Source organism: Nelusetta ayraudi, unplaced genomic scaffold (assembly GCF_046127955.1).
Source record: "Nelusetta ayraudi isolate G7.1 ecotype Tasmania unplaced genomic scaffold, CSIRO-AGI_Nayr_v1 ptg000084l, whole genome shotgun sequence".
In the NCBI taxonomy this organism is placed as follows: domain Eukaryota; kingdom Metazoa; phylum Chordata; class Actinopteri; order Tetraodontiformes; family Monacanthidae; genus Nelusetta; species Nelusetta ayraudi.
Window position 1 is genome coordinate 7,072,403 of NW_027466134.1, and position 25,397 is coordinate 7,097,799.

At 44.5% G+C, this 25,397-nt stretch overlaps 3 protein-coding genes and 1 long non-coding RNA gene across 6 annotated transcripts; 2 read left to right on the plus strand and 2 right to left on the minus strand.

Annotated features, from left to right (window-relative positions):
• Window positions 1-132: 132 nt before the first annotated feature.
• Window positions 133-6,035, minus strand: lnp1 (leukemia NUP98 fusion partner 1). 2 transcript variants are annotated; one of them, XM_076045541.1, is made up of 4 exons: window positions 5,074-6,035; window positions 3,443-3,691; window positions 2,136-2,234; window positions 133-416 (listed from the first exon to the last, which is right to left on the minus strand). In XM_076045541.1, exons 1-4 carry the CDS (start codon window positions 5,257-5,259, stop codon window positions 309-311), a joined length of 642 nt encoding a protein of 213 aa, XP_075901656.1. In that variant the 5' UTR covers window positions 5,260-6,035; the 3' UTR covers window positions 133-308. The 2 variants fall into 2 exon arrangements, with proteins under 2 accessions (XP_075901656.1, XP_075901655.1); XM_076045540.1 differs by lacking the exon at window positions 133-416 and adding an exon at window positions 1,329-1,840.
• A 3,348-nt stretch (window positions 6,036-9,383) lies between these two features.
• Window positions 9,384-16,307, plus strand: tomm70a (translocase of outer mitochondrial membrane 70 homolog A (S. cerevisiae)). Its single transcript, XM_076045484.1, has 12 exons — window positions 9,384-9,802; window positions 10,784-10,957; window positions 12,168-12,294; window positions 12,411-12,520; window positions 12,631-12,779; window positions 13,322-13,529; window positions 13,610-13,744; window positions 13,849-13,956; window positions 14,061-14,177; window positions 14,295-14,392; window positions 14,490-14,612; window positions 14,696-16,307. The coding sequence occupies exons 1-12, from the start codon at window positions 9,569-9,571 to the stop codon at window positions 14,847-14,849; spliced, it is 1,737 nt and encodes a 578-aa protein (XP_075901599.1). The 5' UTR covers window positions 9,384-9,568; the 3' UTR covers window positions 14,850-16,307.
• Window positions 15,522-17,466, minus strand: LOC142900887 (uncharacterized). Its single transcript, XR_012928944.1, has 2 exons — window positions 17,197-17,466; window positions 15,522-16,914 (listed from the first exon to the last, which is right to left on the minus strand). It is a non-coding gene; the product is annotated as an uncharacterized LOC142900887 (long non-coding RNA).
• On the plus strand, window positions 16,697-25,129 carry tbc1d23 (TBC1 domain family, member 23). Of its 2 annotated transcripts, XM_076045482.1 has the most exons (19): window positions 16,697-16,849; window positions 17,946-18,057; window positions 18,632-18,737; window positions 18,976-19,180; window positions 19,287-19,410; window positions 19,499-19,623; window positions 19,706-19,752; window positions 19,835-19,938; window positions 20,042-20,164; window positions 20,238-20,330; window positions 20,418-20,588; window positions 20,687-20,729; window positions 20,803-20,909; window positions 21,059-21,201; window positions 21,650-21,694; window positions 22,425-22,513; window positions 22,612-22,747; window positions 22,857-23,051; window positions 23,299-25,129. In XM_076045482.1, exons 1-19 carry the CDS (start codon window positions 16,812-16,814, stop codon window positions 23,381-23,383), a joined length of 2,091 nt encoding a protein of 696 aa, XP_075901597.1. In that variant the 5' UTR covers window positions 16,697-16,811; the 3' UTR covers window positions 23,384-25,129. The 2 variants fall into 2 exon arrangements, with proteins under 2 accessions (XP_075901597.1, XP_075901598.1); XM_076045483.1 differs by lacking the exon at window positions 21,650-21,694.
• Window positions 25,130-25,397: the final 268 nt, after the last annotated feature.

The window sequence follows — 25,397 nt, forward strand, 5'->3', positions numbered from 1 at the left end:
ATAATTTTGCCATTTAGTAGTTTCAGTCCCTTATATATCCAATGTTAGCATGGATTATCCTTTCTGACTCAACAAATAGCTGTGTTTTCAAAAGAACAGATTTCGGTTCAAGACAAATTATAAGTGCACGCATGAAAAACAAGAAATACATATTTAATATTTAGACAAATATAATTACAGCCTCACAGTTCCCTCCTACGTCGCTACGGGGTCTTTCAGCGAGGGTTCATGCAGACCGGCTGAAGCGCGGTGGCGGGGCTGTAAGGTTTGCGGGGCAGTGGGCATGCAGGCAGGGGTGCACAGGTGCATTATGGGACTTTGGTGCGAGATGAGGACCAGAAGAGGGGCGTCAGCATGGACACATGGTCCCAGCAAGTTGGGCACATTTGTTTCTTCCACAGCCACTGTTCCATGCACTGAAAACACATTTGGAGAGACACTGTTAGCGCTGCTTGTTTACTTGCTTAAGCTAGTGAAAAAAAAGTTTTCGGACACCCTTAAAACTTTACTCAATCTTAACTATAGTCTTTAAATATTTGCCGGATAATTGTTCTGTGTATTACAAAAAGTGTTGGCTGCATCAGAAGCACACAAATAGATGGAGATTATTTTGTTTATTGCTAATAAAATATCATAAGAAAACTAGATTTTTGTACTATGGACAGTGAACAGTGCACGAGCAGCATGTGGGTGAATCTTGGTGACTGGCACTAAAATAAACTGCACTGTGACACTTAAGACTGACTCTCACTGCTACGCAGTTCATCACAAATGCACAAGGTGTCCAAAAACTTTTTTCCATCATTGTACATTGCTGCAGAAGCCTGCAGTATATTTTCACAGCATATGACCTGCAGCAGGCTTACAATACAACACAGCAACCCTGACCTCAAGGACACTTTTACAATGTTTCAGTGCTTTCTCATAAAGCGAGTCGTATTAGAGTGTTTGTATCTAATTATTTATTAACTTTTTCAGCTATAGGACACAACAAATAAAACACTTGGAACGTATAAGCGCAGCTACATTACAGCATTTCGGGACAAATGAAGTTGACCTGCTGAATATGACACGTTTTTGTTGCATGCTTTTTTAACTAAAACAAATATTGATCCTTCTGAAAATATATATACTGTATGTGTGTGTGTGTATATACATATATATATATATATATATATATATATATGTATGTATGTATGTATGTATGTATGTATGTTTATATGTATGTATGTTTACACACATACATACATATAAACATACATGCATACAGACATACATACAAATACAAATACACATACATACAAACATACATCAATATATTGAGAAGGTCTTATATGTCCTATATGATGATGTTTTAGAGGAACACTGAATAATAATAAGCTCTGTGAGTGAATAAAGAGGCAGAGTCAATCAAGAGATTTAGACTGTATACTACTATGCACAAAACATGTTTTGATTGAGATTTATAAAAGTCTGACAAAATAATAATAAATATATACTTAGAGGCACATATTATTTCTCAGGTTTAAAGTTGTATCATACATGCAACAGCTGGCAGGAAAACCTTTGAGTGTCGTTTGCTCGTTTTGAAATTTTTCTGGAAAACACATTTTGTTGCTTGGCGGTCGTGTGAAAGTCAGAGTTCGGGAGAGGCCTGGTGACGGAATCAGCGGTGCTTCCGCAGAGACAGCTGCCGCCGCGGTGTGTGCTGCTGCTGCTGCTGCTGCTGCTGCTGCTCCCCCTTGGAGTCCGTCCCGTCGGCCGACTTCCTCCTGCTCAGCTGGCTGCAGAGGGTCTCACTGCTGCCGCGTGGACGACCCTGATCTAACCTCCGGGCGGCCTTTCACACCCCAGAAACGGAGATACCGTTATCGTTAATCATTTAAAGGGGCCAGACGGGGGTAGGGGCGGGGGGGCAAATACTCTTTGAGCGCTTCATGCATTCCACAGAGATTGTGTTTTATCCCCTGTGTAGATCATGCACATCCGAGACAAGAGCTACCTGAGTGCGCAGCTGCCCTGATAGCTGACATGCTGTGTGGCTGAAGTGCAAAACGGAGCGACTTCCTTTGTGAAGGGCAAGCCAGTGCAAAGGCAGTGTGGAGACATGCAGTGCCTCTGACGAGATGTTTTACCTCTTTGTGAAAGCGGTGGGTGCAGAGCAGCTCCTGAGCCCCGCCGCCGTTCCTGCGGATCTCCTCGTGACAGATCAGGCACAGCTTGTCATTATTGTTCTGTCGGACAGAGAGGAAGAAAATGTACAATATGTCACTCGCAACCCAACCATTTCACACTCACTTGCATAATGAGTCCCGAGCTCGTTGAATGTGCAAAAAAAAAAGAGGAACTTGATCCAAAACTGCACTTTTGACTTATACAGTCCAAATTCCACTGAGACTGCTCTCAGTCCACCTGCTGCTCAGTTCATTTATTGGCCTTCAGAACCCATCAAACACATAATTGGATTATTAAATTCCCCAAAGCAGCAGAGCAGACGGGATTATCGCCCATGGCGAAGATGGAGCAGAGAGTATTGACTGCTAAGGCGCCTTGTAGCTCGATTTACCTGCAGCAGCCATCCTGTCCACTGCGAGAGCTTACCTCGCTAACTAGCACCAAAGCTCACGAACTAACACCAAACATGTGACATTCCTGCCACACGTTGCCTCTTTTCAGATCATCAGCTAGAACAGTTAGCCAAGGTCGCACAGCAAACATGTCAACTGACAAACAAATTACAGTAACTGCTGTGCTGGACTGTTCGCATGTCTTTCACATCAAGGAGCCCAATCAGTTGTGTGTTTTTTTTTTTACAGCTGGTAAAATACTTTGACAAAGATACCTTGCAGAAACCCTATCCCCTAAAAAAAACTTTCCACAAATAAAAAAACCTGCGCTGACTCAGTGCTCAGTTCTTCATAAAATATATATTTTTTTAAAAATTAAAACAACAACAACCTAGAGGAGAATTTCAATTGTTTCAGCCATTGTCAGATGAACTAAAACATTTTGGATGTGATCTTGTCAAGATGGATGCACGCAGTTTCAGTGTTAACCCCACAACGATCCAATTGCCCTGTTAGGATTTGGGATTAAAAATAAAAATAAAAAACAACCAGTATGTTGTGGCCGTCAACGGCTGCATAAGCACAGCCAGCAGGGATTCTAAGGAAACGACCCTCTTGATCTGTACAAACAGAAACATCTTTCCATAAACACACTGACATAGCAAATACACACCAAAAATAGCTCTTTTGACCGCTTACACCAAGACGGGAAAAAAAATACAGAATGTAATTTTTATCTGTGGAAGAGTCAACAGAAAACCTTTGGAAAACCTGAGACATTCACGCTGACCAATCAGGGTTTTTGCTGCAAACTGAGCCAGGTAGCAGCAACTAGCGGTGCAGCGTTGCAACACTGCCTCGACACAACAACTCACCGCGGACACGGCCTTCTTGTTGCGGAGACACAGCCTCCTCTCAAACGACTCGGTGATCTCAGGGATGGTGGTGATGCGGTTCTCCGAGAGCGCCGACTTGGGGCGACCGTAGTCGTCCGAGTTGGAGCGGCGAGCCCGTTGGTGGGACCTGACGTCCGCCCCCTTCTCCTCCCTGGTCCTGACGTGACTCGGGCTCGGGACCATCGTGGCCGCATGGAGCCGGTTTAACTTCATGGCATCTAATTGTGACTGTGGTCCAGGAAAGATGCGATGAATGTATGCAAAGTGCATGTACACATAACAGCATTTTTTTTAAATTTTGAACATCTTTGTTTTAACTGTAATTCCCATTTAATAGCAGCTGTAACCTGCGTGACCCTCAGGCTCCCGCTGGTAAAAGTGTTAATCACTCTAATATTGTTAGGTAACATGTCTGCAAAGCGCCGCTCTATATTTAGTCTGCCTTTCAGTTCAGGCTTGTTCTTGTCTTAACAATCCACACAGTGATTAGAATTATATTATGCTGCAAATCAGTGCTGTCACACAACTAAATGCACGTTTTGAAGCGTACAAGTCATGTATATCCAAGCAATAAGAAGTCTTCAGAAGTCCATCAAATAAAACTTTGGAGCTGTCGTTTCCAGTCTGTCTACTCAAGAGAATGAAGAATGTTCCAATTTGCCAAACGGCAAATTTCAACTTTTCAACAGTTTATATCACCTCCATCTGTGAACGGTGACCTAAAATATCTTCTGATCAGATATTACGGCTGCGCTTCTGAACGTCATCGTCCCGTCTGGCTGCTCTCACTGGGTCAGTTGCTAAAATCAATACTGCACTGCAAGTGTTTGCTTGAAAATGCTTTTAGTTGTGTTTTTTTGTTTGTTTTACACTTTTCCCATGTGAATAACCTGAATGGATGTAATTAAATGACCAGTTAAGTAACTGCAGAGACATTTCCCAACTGTAAACAAGATAATATTGCAAATGTTATAAAATTGCAATAAAATTCACTTAGTGCTGGCTGTTATACAGATTGCCGTAATTAATCTGCATTCTGGTAAAGATTTAACCAGGATTAGGTTCCAACTGTGGAGTGAGGTGACCTCTGACCTCAACATAACAGAACTCAAGTTAAAGATCTGCGCTGCCAGAGCGATGTGAGCGGAGCTCCAAATTAAACTGTCAGCTGACTGAAGTTACACTGGCGTTTTGTGAAACTTCTTCACATAGAAATGTGGATAAATGACACATTTGAACATAGAGGAGGGGCACATACACTTTTACAGTTGACAGTTCTCTTACCAAACAGTATAATCAACCCACGCAGGATATACATGAACGTTAACCTTCAATTTGACTCGAAAGGAAGCATCTAAAGTGAAGCCTGTGCAGTGTAACGTGAGGTGCAAGAGGCCAGTTTACAGCATCACATGCAGAATGGAAGCATAAACATTACTGGAATGCAACTGATCCTGTGGAGCGCTATGATTCTCACAGCGTTCAGTGCAATGAATATAAAAAGGTGCCAAAAAACAGGCATTTTACTTTAAGATGTTATAACAGGTTACTGTTGTTCTCCACTAACCAAAGTCAAGTACACAACATCTTGAAAAGCTGGGGCTCCTCACCACGGTCGGCAGAGATGCTCTTCGGTCCCCGTGCGTCTTTGCCGGTCTTCTGAAACTGCGCTTCCGTTCTCTGGGGTGTGCAGCTTCTGCTCCGTGACCCCAGTAGCTGCTCATCCACTTGGTGAAGTTGCCATCGTCATCCTCGTCGTTATCCACCACAAAAGCAGGCAGGAGCCTGAGGGCCATGACTCTCCAGCTGGTGTTTGCTGTTGGGTTTTTTTCTTCTCTTTCTTTTCGGGAGCCCACACAGTGCTGCAGCACGTCCTCCGGTCCAACTGCTGCGAGTCTGATCAGAGTGGACTGGCGACGCAGAGCGTGAGAGCAGCACTGGCTGACCTACTGAGCCTCTGGCTGACTGGCTGCTCTGCTGAACAGCACTGTCCCGCAAAGGCAACACTATACAGCTTCACTCAGATGCCTATAGAAACTCTAATGCCGCTGCCGTGCGTCTGTATTCTTAGATGGGCCAAATATGGAACGCAGAGCTTTTGCCTCAGCCTTTAAATAAGCGAATCCCCTATAATCTGGTTAACGACGGTGGGGGAAAGTCAACAAAGCAGGTGACGAGAATGAGGCGGGAGGTGAGAAGAGGAGGAGGGGGGGGGTGGAGGAGGAGGAGGAGAGGGAGGGGCAGCATTTTGTCAGTGTGTGCGCGACCACACACACAGGACCAGTGATTTTAATCTTTCCATTACAGTCATGAGCCCTGGGGCGAGACAGCTGAAACTCCAATTTCCCCATAGTTTCCACTCGCTGAGTACATCAAACCTGTCAATAATTATGGAGTGCAGACTAGCCTGTGCACTGCGGTGCACTCAGAGCCTGTGGTTCATTTAGTAAACAACCGAGCGAGTGTTTCCCTCTATTCTGCATCCTTGTGTTTGGGGTTGGAAACAAAGTTTTTCTTAATACATTATGAATATGGAGCTGGGTATTATCTCCTCTGTCAAAGTGCCTGCTTTTTCAAATATACTACATTGTCTTCCTTTTAATCCGGCCCTTTTAACTTGAAGAGATAAAATTAAGTAGTTGTATTTCATCCATTTTTTCAGTGCTTTAAAAGTCGTTTCAATAAAGAGCGATATACCGTGGGACTTATAAAACACGCTTTTGTTCATTTTAAAATTGACATTAAAGCACATGTTTTTACATATGCCATGATACATTTTTTCTCCTATGAGGTGGGTAACCAAAACACTCCATCATCTGCTCCTACTCCGGCCCCTCTGTCAAATTTTTTAGAACGCGCTGTGGCCCACGAGTCAAAAAGTTTGCCCACTCCTGTCCTGAATCAGACCAAACAGAACAGTTTACCTCTGCACGATGGCTTAAAACTGCTTCCTTGAATCTCACGTCACAAATGGACAGAGAGCCAAACAAGTGTTTGGTAATCAGATGACATCACAAAAGAAAAAAAAATAACTGTCACACGGACACAAACAAAATCGAGGCATTCTTTATATTGAACCAATGGTATTAAGATGCTGCTAAGCACCAAAGAGAGAAAAACAAATCTCTATTCTAATCTGGTCAACACTCTTACTAGACCTTATGAGTGCAAGATTACAGTAATCTGCTGTTTTTAAGCCAATTAAGGAACACTAATCGAGTTCACAATCGAGCACAAACAACCAAGTGTTATGGAACTTTCTTATTCGTGCCAAAATTCTTTTTTTTTTTTTTTTAATGCACATTGACCTATACATTGATAACACTTTTGCTTCCTTTGAACAGTTATCTGGAAAATTTGGTACCCAAACAACACCTTTTCAGGTTCTTTCAGATTTGTAGTTTTGTTAACAGTAGATTCCCTCAATTCCCTAATACACCCACAGATTCCCCATTGGACACATTCCTTAAGCCAGTACCTGCCGTGGAGGGGATGATATCATACTTCTATACTCGTATTCATCTCCTTCGTCTTGTTTCTTTAGCTTCAATTAAAGCACTTTGGGAATTAGACTTGGGAGAGGAGATCTCTGAGGAACTTTGGGAGGAAGCCCTTGATAGAGTGCATAAGTATTCCTTTTGTGCGAAACATGGACCGATCCAGTGCAAAATTATTCACCGCGACCACCTCACAAAAGTTAGACTGTCTAAGATCTACCAGGATGTAGACCCAACTTGTGACAGGTGTCGTCAGGCACCGGTCGAGCCATGTGCACATGTTCTGGTCCTGTCCTGCTTTATACTCTTACTGGAGAGAAATCTTTAGATCCTTATCAAAGGTTTCTCATAAATCAATAGAACCTAATGCAATGACTGCATTATTTGTTACATCTCCACCCACAATATCACTCTCCTCCTCAGAAGCTGCTTTTGTAGCCTTTGTCACTTTATTAGCGAGACGCCTGATTTTGCTGAAGTGGAAGTTTCCAACTCCTCCTTCACACACATTATGGATAAGGGAAGTCCTCCATTCTATTAAACTTGAAAAGACCAGGTGTGTTTTGAACGACTCCCTCAGAAAATTCTTTAAGATGTGGGATCCCTTTTTTGAGTACATGCGTGAACTGGACCTCACAAATATCCCCAAGTGACCCATTAGGTACTTTAGTGGCATTAGGTTGTGACACGATTGATCCTGGACTGACCAGCAGCTTTTATTTTATGCTTTAGCATTTTATGTTGTTGTTTATGTATTTATTTATTTTTCATAACTCTTTGTTGTTAAGCTATTTCTTGTCCTCAATCTTTGTCGTGGGTTATGTTCCTTGGTTTGTAGTATTTGTCCTGTCTTAGTTTTTCTTTTCTTTTTTGGTCTTGTACTGTTTTCATCTTACCCTTGACTTGCACTTTTGTTTTAGCACTACTATTGTCCGGTGTTACTGTAATGTTCATCTGCTCTATTTCAAAATGTCAATAAACAGTTTGTGGGGGAAAAAATGTACATGAGTAAACAGATGAACAAATCATTTATACATTTTGCTAACAGCCATAAATGCAACATCAGACAATACACAACTATAAATATGCTAAAAGATGTCCAAATAAGAGGCTCAAAGTGGCCACTCCCCTCTGCTGAACACTGTGTACAGGTTTGTAGCCGCTCGGTTGTGATCACAGATTTTCACACATCACTGACGGTTACTGAGGTTAAGCCGGAACAGGCTAACAATAGAAGACAGATTTTATAACAGACAGACCAGGATTAGACAGCCCTGTTGTGACCATCTCAGTTGTCTGTAGCTGTAATAGTCAATCAAAAAGTTATTGTGATCGGAAGAAGTGTGGGGCACGAGGTGACTACCTGGTGCTGTGTTGCTCTTCAGCACTGGTTCTGATTGTTCAGCAGCTGAGTAACAAGAGGAGCAATTCTTTTGGGAACAGCAACCTCACAACGTCTTTAAAATTGAGCATGGACAAGTTAGAAAAAAAATCATGCTTTTAAATTTAATTACTGTTTGAAATGTCATAATACAAATGATATTACTACTCAGTTTGTTTGGACAATCCCATATTACTGGGGAGGTGGGAGGGGGGGCAACATTTTACCATACTATGTCAATACAAGCCTACAACGCTCTTAATTGCTCACACCCCTCGTCTGAGTTAAACACAGTTCACTTTGGATTGAGATCAGCGCTGGTCGCTGTTTGAGGTCAGGTGGCCTCAGGCGTGAAATTGAATTGAATCAAGCTGCAGCAGCATCCACATGGTTCAGCACAAGGCACTGAAATGGGCCAGAGAATAAACAAGCCCCTCGGGAATATGGAAATAATAATAATAAATACAGAATTGCTGAAACAAACAAAGGCTTGGTTGGTGGCCATCTAACCACACAATCTGTGCATCATTTGTGTTTTATTGAAGACAAATACACAAGTGAAAAGAGGTGTGGATTCTGCCTTTTCCAACACATCATTGAGTTGCTCCGTACGTTACAGGACTTGATTGGAAAGCAAAGAATGCAACACTGCCCCCTAGTCTCTGCAATGTGCATTGCTCACTGCCAAATGACTGAAAAGTATCAAAAATAATCGATCGGTGAGTGCTCACGTGTTTTGGCACGTAGACGTTTGTATATATGACCACTGTAATTAGCACGTTTGAAATGCTCTAAAATGTTTTGTGTAACTGTGAATAACAAATAACGCATTATATATTATTTTTGATCACACACACACACACACACACACACACACACACACACACACACACACACACACACACACACACACACACACACACTTTAAATTAATTCCACAACCTGTTGTCTGAAGGAACTGCGACCGTTTTTTCCGGCTTTTGGCATTGAGACAGTTTGGACTACAACGTTGATCACCATGAACTACAGCTACCAGTCAGCCTCGCGTGTCTGCGGCCCTATCCCATGATTCCTTGGCGTGACCTCGCGACGAAACACGCGAAGAAGAGGAGGCGGCGGTGCTCGCTCTTCGTAGCTCGCTCACGCTGCTGCTACTACTGCTGCTGCTGCTGCTGCTGCTGCGTGCTGGTGGTGTCAGCCGGCTAACCGTCGCTCTGGTGTGAGATCATGGCCGCTTCAAAGCCAGTCGAGCCGCAGACTGGGAGCGGGCTGCCTCGCTGGCAGTTGGCACTGTTGGTCGGGACGCCCATCGTGCTCGGCGTCGGTGCCGTTTACCTGTGGAACCGCCGCAGGACTAAGGAGAGGAAAGGGACCGGCGAGCGGAAAACGCCAGAAGGCAGCGCCAGCCCCGCGCAGGGCCAGGACGGCTCGGTGCGAGCCAGCCGTGAGGAGGAGAACATGGTAACGTGAACCGAATCTCCACCCGTCTTCACCCTCCAAACCCCCGTGCTTCCGACTGCGCCTCCCCCTGACGTTGGCGAGCGTTGCCTCAGTGCAGTGCAAACACGCGTGTGGCTAAACGTGCCGTTGTCGCTGAAGTACAGTCAAGGACATTTAACGTCGCTGACAGCCAGTGTCCGCCAAGCTGCCGTCGCAGTGAGCAGTTGATCGGTCTGGATCATCTCCAAGTTAACGCCAATTGCTAGCTTAACTAGCCGCCTCTTAAGCTAACGTTTTTGGGGGTATTTTCGAGCTAGCTAAGCTAAGCTAAGTGCAGCCGTCTCCCTCGAATTATATGTATTGTCGAGGAAAGGGGACGCCTCGGAAAATATACTTTGACGGTCGTAGATTAATACCTATCTTTTAGTTTCGTTTTTGGACATGCTGCGTAAATTACGAGAAGTCACTGGGGGCGGGGACGACTGCTAGTTCACCTTGTTCAATAGCCTGAAATGATCGTTTCAAGCTAATAAACTCTTGACATGTTGCCTACATGAGGCGTTATGTCATGCACTTCACCTGTTGTCAACACCTCGAGCCAATCTATCAACCTTCTGGAAAGCCTCTATTTGCTCCGTCCGAAGTTATTTAGCTTTAAAGTTAACACATTTTTCAGAGTATGAATAATTGTTGCTCTAGGGTTGGCACGTATTGTTGACATATTTTAATGAGAGCATGAGTAGTGGTAGTAAAGATGCATGACTTGGATGAAGTCCATTAGAATACATGCACATTTATATTCACAGATATGCCAATATGAAATGGACAATTACAAGTCTGATGTAGGAAAACTAGTGGATGTTTAATTGTTTTTATTTCACATGGTACTGCACTCTCAGTCTAATAAACATCAAGCCAGTCGACAGTGTGCAGTTCACCTGTACAAGGAACTATTGTGTTGCAGTGATGAGCAGTCGCCACGCGCTGTTTCTTTCTCTGCAGAGTCCCCTGGATCGGGCCCAGTCTGCAAAAAACAAGGGCAACAAGTACTTCAAGGCGGGCAAGTACGAGAATGCCATCCAGTGCTACACAGAGGCCATCGCTCTGTGCCCCACAGAGCAGAAGACCGACCTGTCGACGTTCTACCAGAATCGAGCTGCAGCCTACGAGCAGCAGGTTGGTGAAACGTGATGGAGGCAAACACTGTTTTTAAATCTGCAACTTTGAGTATTTATTGTCTGAGTTATTGTTCTTTGTGTATTTTGAAAGGTTAAAGGGGGGGGACAGTAGCGCTGCAGCTATCAGATTATTTAATAATCTGGAATTAAACCAATTCATTGAGTAATTAAAACATATAAGATTTTTTCTTAATCAGCACATTAAGAAATTAATTAAATTAAAATTAATTCATGGGGTTGCTTCTTTTTCTGAACGTTACTTTGAAGGCTCCCCCTAAACAACAAAAACAACCCAGGCTCAGAAATTGACTGTTTATAAATTAACGACAGGTCAAGAACTTTCACACTGATGCTCATATAGAACAATTTGTAGAGACATCCTGGTAACACAGCGTGTTATTATTTTGATGATAGTATTTGTTTTTTTGTAGTGTTGTTGTTGTTGGTGTTAATGTTTACGTGTTGCAAAGGAAAAAAGCAATAAAAAAAGAAGAAAAAAAAAACCAGGATAAAAACTATAATATAAGTTTAGAATTTTACAAAGTCTGTCTCAGCATCTTTAGTTTATTTATATAACACCCGTTTTAGATTCATGAAGTGTGCTTCACAGGGCTTAAAAAAATGAAAACAAGTCACAACAAAGTAAAACACCAGGACAAGGACATAAAAATAGCCACAAGGTGGCAAATAAAATTCCAGTGTAAACAGACATGAAGTAGCGGGAGAACGATGCAATATTTGGACTGCACGTGTGTTTGTCTGTTATTCACTTGAATAGTTCTAAGATACACAGTTGCTTAGAAAGGAAATAAACTCAGGCAACCAGATCCCATTTTTTGAAGCTGCTGAACAGACTTCATCCATTTTTGCTTCACAACACTCAAAAATGTTGCATGTATTTTCTTTCTGTTGATCCTGCACCAGGGCTTTGAAAATGTCTTAGTATACGAGTCTGGATGTCCTATTCTTACATGCTTTTATACATTCCTTTAGGCCCTAATTCATTATTGATTGAAGTGTATGGATGCATGTGTGTATTCTAGCTGCTCGGAACTGAAATAGGATTTTCAGTGACGGACTTGCAAGTCTGTCTGTGCAGTTTTGGTGTCTTTGTTCACCTCAAAGGCCGGTGTTTTGCTATTGGCTGTTTGATGAGCCTCTCAGACGCAGACGTGTTTGTGATCATAACCGTCTTTCTTTTATTTCAGATGAAGTGGAAGGAGGTGGTGCAGGACTGTTCACAGGCTGTGGAAATGAATCCCCGCTATGTCAAAGCGCTGTTCAGACGAGCGAAAGCTCTGGAAAAACTAGACAACAAGAGGGAGTGCCTGGAAGGTGAGACGCTCCGCTTTATTGAGGAAGGCAGTGGTGTTCACTGGTCACAGTTTGCTGGTTCCAGTTCTAGTGATTCTTTTACTCAGCCAGTTGTGTTCTCCCCCTCTGTCGGGTAGATGTCACGGCGGTTTGCATTCTCGAGGGCTTCCAGAACCAACAGAGCATGCTGCTGGCAGACAAGGTCCTGAAACAGTTAGGAAAAGAGAAGGCCAAAGACAAATACAAGGTAAATAAATGCTCACTCTGTCAAATATTTGTCTTAAGTGGCACGCAGTCAGATTGGCACACTAATCTCTCCGTTTTTGTTTATTTTTCAAATGAAACTTTCCGCTCCAGAACCGTGAACCCATGATGCCCTCGCCTCAGTTCATCAAGTCCTACTTTAGCTCCTTCACCGATGACATCATCTCGCAGCCGCTACTGAAGGGGGAGAAGAAAGATGAGGACAAGGACAAGGAGGGAGAGGCTGCCGAGGTCACTGGGAGGTCAGAAAATCTTTACTTGCCCAACCGAGAGCAAGAAGTTGTGTAAGAAGACCTGCAGAGAATGTTAAAATGCTGCAGTTTGAGAAAGGCCCCGTGGGTTTTTTTTCTGCGTCAGACTCCTGTGTAGTCGCACACTGAACCTTCTGTTTACAGCCTCCTGTTAAAAATGCTGCAGTTTAGCCTTCTGCTAAAACTGGTGCTTTGTTCCACCTTCCATGTGTTTGGAAGTAAACAAAAACAAGGGCAGAGTAAAAAAAAAATTGATTTGAAATGTTTTTCTTAATGGTATGGTGCCTTTTTAAAGTACCATTCATTTTTTTTTTTTTTAAAGAAATACAGTGAGACAGACTGCTTACTCTTGGTTTTACTTTGCATCCATAATTTTATCCTAAGTTTTTACCAAAAATCTGCTGAAAGGCTTGGTGTTAGCGTTGGAAATGGACAAGGAATTACAGCTGTTCCTGTCCATGACGTCTAACCAACATTCATATTCAAAGGGGAAAAGAGAGAATTGGTTTTGTTTTTTTCCTTCTCCTCTTCAGCTCTGGATACCTGAAGGCCAAACAATACATGGAGGAGGAGAATTACGACAAAATCATCAGCGAATGCACCAAGGAGATCGACTCCGGCGGCCGCTACACTGCGGAGGCCCTCCTGCTGCGGGCCACGTTCTACCTGTTGATCGGCAACGCCACGGCAGCCCAGCCAGACCTGGACCGCGTCATCAACATGCAGGACGCCAACGTGAAGGTACGCACTCGCCTTGGCTCCAAATGGCAGAGGCAGAAAAAGACGGCGAGGCACAAACCGGTTTCCTTCCTGGTTCACAGCTAAAAGCCAACGCTCTGATCAAGCGGGGAAGCATGTACATGCAGCAGCAGCAGTCGATGCTCTCCACACAAGACTTCAACATGGCGGCCGAGATGGACACGCGCAACCCCGACGTGTATCACCACAGGGGGCAGGTGGGAGGAGCCGCGCTGAATTCTCTGGCTGCTGGTTCAGCTCGGCCACTGATCAACGTTGATGCACAAGCGCTCCGTCTAAAGGCTCCGTTTCCCTCCCTCAGCTGAAGATCCTGCTGGATCAGGTGGACGAAGCCGTGGGAGACTTTGACGAGTGCATCCTGCTGCGGCCCGACTCGGCTCTCGCCCAGGCTCAGAAGTGCTTCGCTCTTGTAAGTCGTGGTAATAAACGCGGAATCCTGAACGACGACAACGCGACCAGTGCTGACTTGAGTGGAGATGCCGACTCTTCTGTATTTTGCGTCGTGCTCTCCAGTACAGACAGGCGTATACCGGACACAACACGTCCCAAGTGCAGACGGCCATGGACGGCTTTGAGGACGTCATCAGGAGGTTCCCCAAGTGCGCAGAGGGCTACGCTCTTTACGCTCAGGTGCAGAAACACAAATGTTTGTCGCTGTTGCAGCCTCTGTACACTGCAGCAGCAAGAGGTCTGGTTTTGTCCCACAACAACGTGTAATGTCTTCCTTAACGCACCCTTGATCTTCAGGCCCTGACTGACCAGCAGCAGTTTGGGAAGGCAGACGAGATGTATGACAAGTGTATCGAGCTGGAACCCGACAACGCCACCACCTACGTTCACAAGGGGTACGACTTTTTTTTTTTTAAATTCACAGCGTTCAACGCGATGATGACATTCAGATTCGTTCGCCCGTCATTAATTAACTCCTCTGTTTCTGCTCAGGTTGTTGCAGCTCCAGTGGAAACAAGACCTGGATTTAGGGTTGGAGCTCATCAGTAAAGCCATCGAAATTGACAACAAATGTGACTTTGCCTACGAAACTATGGGGACTATTGAAGTTCAGAGGTGAGATGTGAAAAACCTCCACTGCCCCTCACATCACAAGGTGTTTGAAGAGCCGCAATAACCTGTCATATTCTTGTTCACAGGGGCAACCTGGACAAGGCGATAGAAATGTTCAACAAGGCCATTAATTTAGCCAAGTCGGAGATGGAGATGGCCCATTTGTACTCCCTATGCGATGCAGCGTACGCCCAGACAGAAGTGGCCAGGAAGTACGGGCTGAAACCGCCAACACTCTAATTTTCTTCTTTTCTTTTTTTTTGTACATTTGTTTTGCCCCCACCAAGCCCATTGCCAACCTCCTCTCTGCTCAGCCTAGCTGTATTAAAAAAGTGCAACTGTCTCGATGTAACTTTGATTTGAATACTGGGTCATGTGAGGAAGAATTGAAAAAAAAAGGAAGCCCTCTATGTATCTCATGTTTACATCACATTTTAAGGGGTTTGTGATCACAGATGCATTTCCAGTCAATAGTTGGGATCCACTTGGGGAGCAGTTGCGGTGGTTCATAAACGAGGCTGCGCTTTGATGACTCTTGGCCCAACAGCAGCATTGTTGTCAAAGTCTTTATTGGTGAATAAATAATAAGCACGATTATATATTTCTGTCTTATCATATGAATGACCATGTGCATCTGTCCAAATTGTTGGCAACAAAAGCAAAGCAGTGACGTGTGCAATCTGTGAAATCAACCGGCTTGTCCGATGACCCTTTCAGAAAAGGTACTGCGAGAGGTTGTTATAGTTCCAACTGTGGTTTTAATTTATGCTGATCTCAAATGTTTGTTTTCTGCTGTTCCTTGTACTATACTTTCTCCGTTCAGAATGCAAGATTAAAATTAGAGTCAAACGGTTAAGTCTGGTTGTGATGCTGGAATTGAACCCATAGATGTGGTGTGACGGAGGGCTTAGGTTAGCATCCTCAATAGTTGCTTTTCTTTTTGGGATTGTCTGTCTTTTTTTCTTCTTTTTTTATATACATGATTCAGCATATTCCCTGTTGTTCGTGCTGTCTTGGCCATGAGGAGGGAGATAAAACAAGTGTTTGCAACTTCAGACGCACTTAGATGAGAAAAACCTAAAACACGTTGTCTTTATTTTTTATGTTTTTTTAATTGCTTCTAGTGTAAGAAGATATTAAAGTTAAATAGAGAACTTGATTTATTTTCTAACGTATTGTAAATGGTTAATTTTTCATCATACATTTGGTTTCATCCTTTGACGTTTCCAATACTTTTTTCATCCCCCACCCTTTCAGACGATACAGTATAATGACTTTGTCCTGACCCAAGCCTTATTGTTTCCAACCCACATGCAATCTTGAGGATTTCTCAGTGCGGTGTTTGATTTGGTTACCAGCTATGTGATGAATAAAATGAGTCCCACACAGCTAGAATTAGTTCTGGAAGAAGTTGGAATGTTATTGTGAAGACATTTCATTTAGCTGGTGGCTTATTTTGTTTAAAACTTGTTAAGGAAGCAGATCAGATGTTCAGGACTGCTGCTGGTGAGGATTTTCTCTCAACAAAACTTCAAGACTCAAACAGGACCTCCTTATCGTTGGTAGGCGGATTCAGCTGTTCAGAACCCCTTGCCTGTGTGACTGAAATTCATCCTTTATCAACAGCATGTACTGTGACCAAAGTGAAAGAAAACATGGATCCTAATAAAGTTATAAATCAATGAATGAATAAATAAATAAATAAAACTTTTTTGACTTATTCATGTCTTTTGGAACAGTCAAAAAAGACTGCTGTCACGAATACTCAATTTCCAGAGAGACTCTACACTGCCACCTAAAGGTAAAAGAAGGTGAAAGTTGCCTTAAAATGTAGGTTTGTCTTATTTTGACAAGATACTCCAGGTCCAGGAGATAGCAAGTTCAACGGAATACAACGCGTAAAACTACTTTAATTGGTGCTCATTAATAACGTTGTGGGAAGATTACAAATATCTTGTCCTACCCTAATGTTTCAATAAAAAATAAATATTATTACTCCCTGATTGAAGATGTTTCCTTCCTCGAACGACGGAACAGGAAGTTTTTACGTTCACACCCGTGACCGTTTGATCGGCACTGATTACATCAACTCGTCAGCTGCGTTGGATTTCGCAGCTGTTGCGCTCACCTGAGCGTGTGTCGCGCGACACTTTGGAGCCGTGATGACGTCACGCCTGACGTGGAGCCGTCAACACAGCAGCAATGGCGGACGCCGCGGAGGAAGCTTTTCAGAGCGGCTGGTAAGATCACCTTTTTGACGCTCTGTCACTGGCGCGGCGTGGTCTCGACGATCGTCAAACGTCCCCTGCGAGCCAAAGACACAAAGCGTAGACAAATTTAAACCGTATACGGCCTTCAGGTGTTAAAAAAAAAAAAAAAAATCTTCCCCGCGGACGCCGGATGCTGGTGTGGAGCCATCCGGTGCTCGTCAGCCGCCCCCTTCCCTGCTCGTCTGCTAGTCTGCTAATTGGCCTAGCTGGTCCCGATTAAAGACCAGCCCGGCTCGTCAACGCGAAAACAGTACAAGAAAACCCTGTCGCGAAATGTCTGCAAAAGATGCCCTGTTTTTAACGTCAAATCTCCGTACCGAAAATGAGACGGTCGGAGTCCTGTTAGCCAGCATGCTAACAATAACCAGCGACCAGGCGCATACACCGGGTGTTTGTTGAGTTCCTGTTCTCTTTAAATCAGAGCCCAGAGCACTTTTTCTTTGAATTCTTCTTCTCGCGTTGTATTTCTAAGTCTCGGGGTGTGTACAATTGAAATAACCAGAGACTTTGATGAATGTATATTCTGAGTGCATTTTGTTTATCCAAAACAGTTGCTGACTAAAGCTGCTTTTATTTTGTCAACGAAATCAAATGGGACCTGTTGACGGGTCGCCGCCGCCTCTCCTCCTCCTCCTTCTTCTTCTTCTTCTTTTTTTTATTTTTTATCATGCAATGCATAAGCAAACCCGTTAATAATTAGTTACATTACATAATTGACGTGTATTTGAAATGGTTGTACTACAATAATTTTATTGAAGGCGATTATCGAATACTACTTGCTACTATAGCAACTAGTCATGACTGAGTCCTGAAAGTAGGGTCATAATTGGGTTATCTTATCTTTATTTGCGTACAGTAAAATGCTGTTTTGTTTCTCGCCATGCACACTGTAGACTGTGGGTACTCAATCTAAGGTTCATTCAAGAATTGTGAATATAAATAGAACTTCAAACCAAATATCAATATGAATGGTTCATGGTATTCTGGACTAAATAACTCCTGTGGCTGGACTCAGTACTTGATCCTTATCCATTAGCTTATCCGTTGGCCTCCTGTCTGTTCTCAGGGACCAGGATCTGGCTGAAGCTCTGGACTCTGGCAGCTCTGACATGGAGATGGACAAAGGTCTGGTTCAGGTCCAGGAGCAGTCAGCCCAGCACAGAGCCAAGATGTGGAAGGTGGGGAAATTAAATAAAAAAAGAAAAGAAAATCATTGATATTGTTTTCCAAGCAGTAAGAGCTTAAACAGTGGTTCACAGAAGCAGGGATATTTAATATGAATTTAACATGAGTAATGAATAATAACCAGGTTGAGGACAAACTGGATTCTCCTTGTGGACAAAGTGGAGCGTTTCAATTGTCAGCCACACAATGGACCAGACTGGAAAGACTAGACCAACAGCTCTGGCTCGTGATGTCAGCTGTGGGACACACCCTCCCTGAAAGAGTTAGCCGCTAGACGTTTTCCTATATGACAGCAGCAGATGCCACAATGATCTATTTCACCTCATGGCTTGCGCAGGTATAAAGTGATCAGACTTACATGGCTCGTGAATATTCTGAGCTGAAATAGTTTAAATCTGCCGTTTTGTCAAACAGACACGTCTGCTGCTGCGCAATTTAGGGGTATTGGGTCAAGACTTTCTCAATCTACTGAAGATTATTGAAGCCATTGTTGCCAGATTAGCCCCCGATCTGTATCCGTTGAGCCTCACTAGCTGTTCAGCATTGAGACTTGGTTCCTGTCCACAGATCGCTCTCAATGTTGCTGGGAAAGGGGACAGCCTGTCTTCGTGGGACGGCGTGCTGGACTTACCGGAACAGACCCTCATTCACAACCGCTGTCAGCAGCTGATTGGTGAATAAATTCCTCTTCCTGGTCCTGAGCGCAGTCACCAGTTGCATGTCCAAACCCCGGCATGTGAATCACCATCAAAATAAAGAAGTAGCCAGTCATGGGGGAGGGGAGATCCATGAACTGAAATTTTTGATTTTGATAATTAAAAAGTCATCTGTAGAAATGTCCTCATCCCAGCAGACTCTATATTTGTACGCGTTTGTAGACTGACTCTTCTTTTTTTGCGTGACCTGCTCAGACCAGCTGGGTCTATCGGAGGAGGAGAGGAGTGACATGGTGTCGGACGTCGAGTCAGTCATCACTCTTTACTGCAAGTCGCGAAACATCGCTTTCACCCCGGAGCTGAGCTGGCCGCACCTCCTGAAGCCGCTGCTGGGCCTGGGGCTGCCCCGCAGCGACCTCTACAACTGCTTCTACGCCTTCATGAACAAATACATTCCCAGGTCTGCAAATGGTTTCGTAATTGGAACGGGGGCGCAGAAAGGGGACAGAAAACACAGGGGAGGATTGTGAATGTTTTTTTTTGTGTGTGTGTGTGTCCATTTTCAGGGACTGTGTGGTGAAAGGCCGGCCGTTCCACCTGTACAGGCTGCTGCTGCAGTACCACGAGCCGGAGCTCTGCTCCTTCCTGGACACCAAAAAGATCACACCAGACTCCTACGCCATCAACTGGGTATTTGTTTCCCCTCCCCGCTCATATGTTGCTCTGTGACGATGACTCTCTGCCGCTGAGCCGCCGCCTGTCGTCTGTGTTCTGCTAGATGGGCAGCCTGTTCTCCAGCCACTGCCTCCCTGACGTCACCCAGGCCGTCTGGGACTGCTACCTCCAGCAGGCTGACCCCTTCCTCATCTTCTTCCTCATGCTCATCATCCTCGTCAATGCCAAGTAGGCTGTTAATTGACGTGAAGCGATTCAGTGAACACTAAAACGTAAAGATTGACTATTTTTCTACTTGGTTTGCTTGCAGAGAGACCATCCTCACGCAAGAAGCTGGCAGCAAAGAGGACATCATCAGTGAGTCTGACCCACTTTCATTTTGATTATTTTCATTAAACTCACCACCTAAACTCTACTACACCCCCTCCACCCTCTGCAGAAATGCTTGAAGAGTCTCCCTCTCTGCTGGAGTCTGAGGATATTGAAGATTTATTCTCTCTGGCCCAGTATTACCAGAGCAAGACCCCGCTGTCCCTCCGAAAGGTTAGTGTGAGACCTCATCTACAGACAGTGTTGCACTCAGCGGCTCTTTTTTTTTAATTTATTTTTTTTACAAATTTTGTGTGTCCCCCCCTCCCTCTGTCAGATGAATCAGAATCTGTTTGGCAGCAGCCTGGTGGCCCTGAAGGAGGAGGACATGGATCTGAGCCAGGCGATGTGTCTGCCTGTGTCTGTCCCGGAGATCCTACAAGCCAACCAGCTGCAGCAGGTCAGTCACGCTCAAACAAAATATTTACCAGTTTGCTCAGTGCTGGCGTGACGGTAACAGATGTCCCTCTCAGGACGGGGTCCGTTTCTTCGTGGTGGACTGTCGGCCGGCGGAGCAGTACAACTCCGGACACCTGTCCACGGCCTTCCACCTGGATTCAGACCTGGTGAGAGGAGAAGGCCTCGTTAATTCACTGTTATCAATGAAAAGGCAACGCAAATGAGTATTTGAAACAAGGACTTTGTTGGTACAGATGCTCCAGAACCCGTCTGAGTTTGCCCTGTCGGTGAAGTCGCTCCTGGAGACTCAGAAGCAGTCGCTGGAGTCGGGCTCCATCGCCAGCGGGGAGCACCTGTGCTTCATGGGCAGTGGGAGGGAGGAGGAGGACATGTACATGAACATGGTGCTGGCTCACTTCCTGCAGGTGAGTGAAGAGGGAGAGGTTGAAGACACACCAACTACCACGTCATCTGTTTTTTGTTTTTTCTTGGTCTTTTGCTAATTAATGCTCCTGTGTTGCAGAAAAACAAAGAATATGTCAGCATTGCGAAAGGAGGCTTCATGGGTGAGTAGTGGTGATGTGAACTCTTGTGAGTGATTAAACAGGCCTGAGATTAATCAGGTTGCTTTGACTGCAGCCCTCCAGAAGCACCTGGTCGACATGACTGTGGAGGGTCTGGACTCCTCGTACGTCCACTGGATCGTGAGCACGTCGGGGTCTCACAGCAGCCTCAGCTCAGCTGATGTAAGTAGCCGCACGGATCCAAGGAATTAAAGTGATTTTGTAATTATTTTCAATTAAAAGTTAACGGTATTGACATTTCTTTCCAATCACTTTTAATTTTTATTTAGTGTTTACCCTATTTTCTAAAGAAAAATAATTTCTCTACTTAGGGCGAGTCACTAACCAGCCCTGGCGACGGCAAAGGCGTCAAGTCCCTGGTCAACAAAATGACGTTTGCTCTCAAGTCCAAGTCTGTGAATGTGAAGGAGAAGATGATCAGCTTCATCGAGAACACCTCCACCCCTGTAGAAAGGTGAGCACCACGCCAACCTTTTAGTTGCGTTTGAAAAAAAAAAAAAACATAAGCATTTTTGGAATTTTGGTCTGTTTACATTTTGTATCTACTCACTGTTAAAGTGTTCCCAGTCCCTCAATGATTGCATTTCAAGTTTTATTCAGTTGATTAAACCCTTTTTTAAATTCCTTTTTTATTTTTTATTTTTCCAGTCTCTGAATATTTTCAAATTACCCTTTGAAGGTCTTACATGAATTTCTTTAAAAATACATTTCAAATAATAAAAAAAAAAACCAGTCAACCCAATAAAATCAGAAATAAAGTCAAACTTTCTTTCAACTTTGAAACTCCCTCTTTAGAAAGAGCCCTGAAGAAACACCGTAGCAACCGTCCCTTAGCTTAGCATTTCAAAGTTCCTACTTGTAATTCTGAGTTTACCCGACTTTGTGCCTTATCCCACTGCTAGAATATCTTTCAATCTGCCCTGGCCAGAGAAGGTGGCGCCAGATCGGTAAGAGTCCCCGCCCCCTCTGACTTCATCTAGCTGTGTGTCACCAGCATGACCACTGGCTGCACACCCTGCACCGGTCTACTGGCTTCTGGGAGTGTCAGCATACGTCACATTAACGCATGTCTGCTAGCAGCATATCTAGCCGGCGACGCTCACTCACTAGCTTACTCGCTAGCTCACTCACTCACCCCCACAGCTCGTCCGTGTGCAGGATGTCTTCAAACTCTCGTCCCACCTCATGCTTTCACTAACAACACTGAGCCGTTGCAGCCGGTCTGGAAGCATCGAGTCACGTCTTCATCCACCAGTCACTGGTTCTGTTGTTCGGCTGCCAGTCTGCTAAAGGGAGAAGCTCCATGTCAGTTCTGTTTGCTTGGCGAAGCCGCTAACAGTCCGTCTCTTTCCATGTCATTGTCAGTTAGATGATAGCCAGGGCTGTGCAGAAACATCCAATATGAAATAAAATGAGATAACAGAATTGATGAATAGAAGCTAGCCCTGAGTATCATGAAGGAACTAATCTGTAGCCCCTATCTGGAGTATTTTTTTTGTCTCACCTAACCCCTTTTTTTGCATTTAGCAGCATTAACCCACCACTAGGGGGCTGATAATGTTTGGCTGCGAACTGGAGCTCATTGTGTCTTTTCAGTCTGTGTCCCAAGTTCTGTTTGAGGAACTCTGGCCGTCTTTGCTGATGCAGCTGCTCTCAATCTGCCTTCCAATTCGACAGGCACGTGAGCAGCAGCGACCGCGTCGGCAAACCGTACCGTGGCGTCAAACCCGTCTTCAGTATCGGCGATGAAGAGGAGTATGACACAGGTATGCAAAAATGAAAAAAAAAAAAATAAGCGAGAACGAAATCGACTGGAAACTTCTCAGGACCAAAAGGTCTTGACGTGCGTCTGCTGCCTCCTCAGACGAGATCGACAGCTCGTCCATGTCGGACGACGACAGGAAGGAGATTGTCAACATCCAGACTTGGATCAACAAACCCGACGTGAAGCATCACATTCCGTGCAACGAGGTGAAGGAGACGGGTCACATGTTCCCCAGGTGAGTTGAGGGTGTTGCGGTGGTTGCGTCTCAGCCAAAGGTCCGGGCGGCTGCGGGGGAATTTGTAAAGCGACTGAGGGTCTCCGTTCACCTGGTGTCTCCTCGCCAGCCACCTGCTGATCACCGCCACCCACATGTACTGCCTGCGGGAGATCTCCTCCAGGAGGGGCTTCGCCTACATCCAGTCCAGACAGGCGCTGAACTCGGTGGTCAAGATCACGTCCAAGAAGAAGCACCCGGAGCTCATCACCTTCAAGTTTGGCACCAACAACTCGGCCGGAGTGGAGATCTCTGCTGTGGAGAGGTGCCGTCATGTCACACTCCTTCTCTCGTTTCCCTCCGCCGTCGTGTCAGAATAGCTCCTCGTTTTTTCATGGGGGATAGATAGATAGATAGATATAGACTTTATTGATCCCTTTGGGATGACTCCCTCAGGGAAATTAACATGGACGAGGACTCGCAAATGTGGCGACTGTTTGTGACGTTTCTCAGAGGACATTCAGACACATTCCTCACGTTGATCTGTGTCCTCTTGTCTTCCCTCTGCCCAGATATTTGATACCGAACGCCGGTGACGCCACAAAGGTCATCAAGCAGCAGATCATGAAGGTCCTGGATGCCCTGGAGAGCTCGTAAACAAACAAACAAACAAACAAACAAACAAGAAAGGCCGACGGTGAGGATGTCATACTTGACCACAAACTCTTAACTGCCCAGAGTGAAAACTTCCTCCCCCTTCCGGCGCCCCCTCCTGGACGTCTCCGGTGCAGCGTTGACTGTGAAGCCCTGTGTCATCTGTGTTTGGGACGTTTTTCCGGGGAGGACACGCCCACCGCCAACCGCAGGCCCTTGGGCCAGGCAGGCGGCCCTGCACTGAAAATACTTTAGGTGCTCCGCAGTCGTCCAACCGCTCGCCCTTACACTAATTTAACAATATTCCTCGTCTTGTATGTTTGTTTCCTAATTAATAATAATAATAAATAAATCATGGGAGCACGTAAGAGGCAAATTCTCTCTGGCCTTAAACGTAGCGTACTGCCCCGCCTCTTCACCTCCTGACTGGATCCAAACTGCATCTCAGCCGTCAGCTGTCGTCCCGCTCGTTTTGGAGTCTTTTTGTTTTGCGCATCAGCTGTTTGTCTGGTCACACATGAGGCCAGAGGCGTCGTGTGAGGCAGATTGTCTACCACAACAACTGTTTTTTTTTTTTTCCCTCCCTCATATTTTCCAGCAGAGAGTCTTATATGGATGTCCATTTGGGTTCATCTATGTGATGTGTATATATACATCTATATATCGTGTAGGCTGCTCCTTGTTAGAAGCATATCCAAGGGTGGGGCAGGACATGCGGCAACGTCTCAAGTAGCTGCCAGCCAACCAAACATTTGCAGAGTTTCTAATTTATTTTCTTGCTCTTTCTTGCGTTCAGTGACTAGAACTCGTTCCACAGCAGTGTGATGTAGCCCTGCAGCAAACACTGTCCTCAGCCTCTCTGGACTACATTAGTATTACAACAGGAGGTTGGTCATATTACGATTGGTGGCGGTTACCAAGAGCAACGCAGTATTTTTTTTTCTTTTTTCTTTTTTCATTCAGTATGTGATTTGTTTCCCCCCCAGGGTAGCGTCACTAAAGACGTCAAGTGAACGCGTTCTGTCATCTTGCAGGCCAATGTTGCATGTGAGGCAACACCATGCTGACTTTTGCATGACGGGAAAAAGACTAACAGAAGGTGGTTTGCACTTTGTTTTTGGAAAATTAAGAAGGGAAGACGAGGGAAGGAAAATGTATTTAGGCAAAGTCATTATTATATATCTCTTGTCTTTCAAGTCATCAGGCTCTCTGTCATATCAGTGGAAACCCAGCAGCTCCACTTTGTTTGCCACTGTTGCCTTGGGCCTCATTCCTGTGACATGCGATACTGGCAACATCTCAGTGTTTCCGACAACTTTGCTATTAGTTTGGGTTACAGTTGAGCTCCGTCTGAAAGCTGCTCGACGGCTCCAGTTCAAACGTGCATCCAGACGGGACATTTCTCCACATCGTCGTCAGCAGGAGATCAACATAAAAACATATGGCAGATTTATACCTGCAACTAACAATTAAAAAAAATGTAGTTATGTTTTTGCTTTTTTTTTTCCCTCCCTCTCTGTCCCCCTTTCAACCAATTTTCATATAATCTAAACATTGTGTTGTAATTTTGCAATATTTCCTCAGACGCTCTTTATAAGGAGTCTTTATATTGGTCTGTAACATCAGTGGCAAAGGAAGTTACCACTAGCCCAACATGCAACATGTCTCCACTGTAAATTTGCACCTTACTGTCCTGCTATTATTTTCTAAGCGGTTCTGTTTTTAATAAATGGAGATTATTTGACTGAACCTGCGCAAAGTCGACTTGTGCTTGTTGTGTCACAGTTGTCAGTGGAGAGTTTTCTTTACTTTGACATCTCCTGTTTTCTTTTGTTATAGAAGTATATATTTAGTTTCATATGCACAGGAAAGCAACATGTTTCCCTATACAATGAAATTCTTACTTTGCTGTCCACTCAGAGTACCAGCAATAAGTATACAAAGAAATAGTATTAAAAGTAGTATAAAAACACAAATGGTAAATTTTAAAAAAAAAAAGTAAATATTAAGAAAGTAA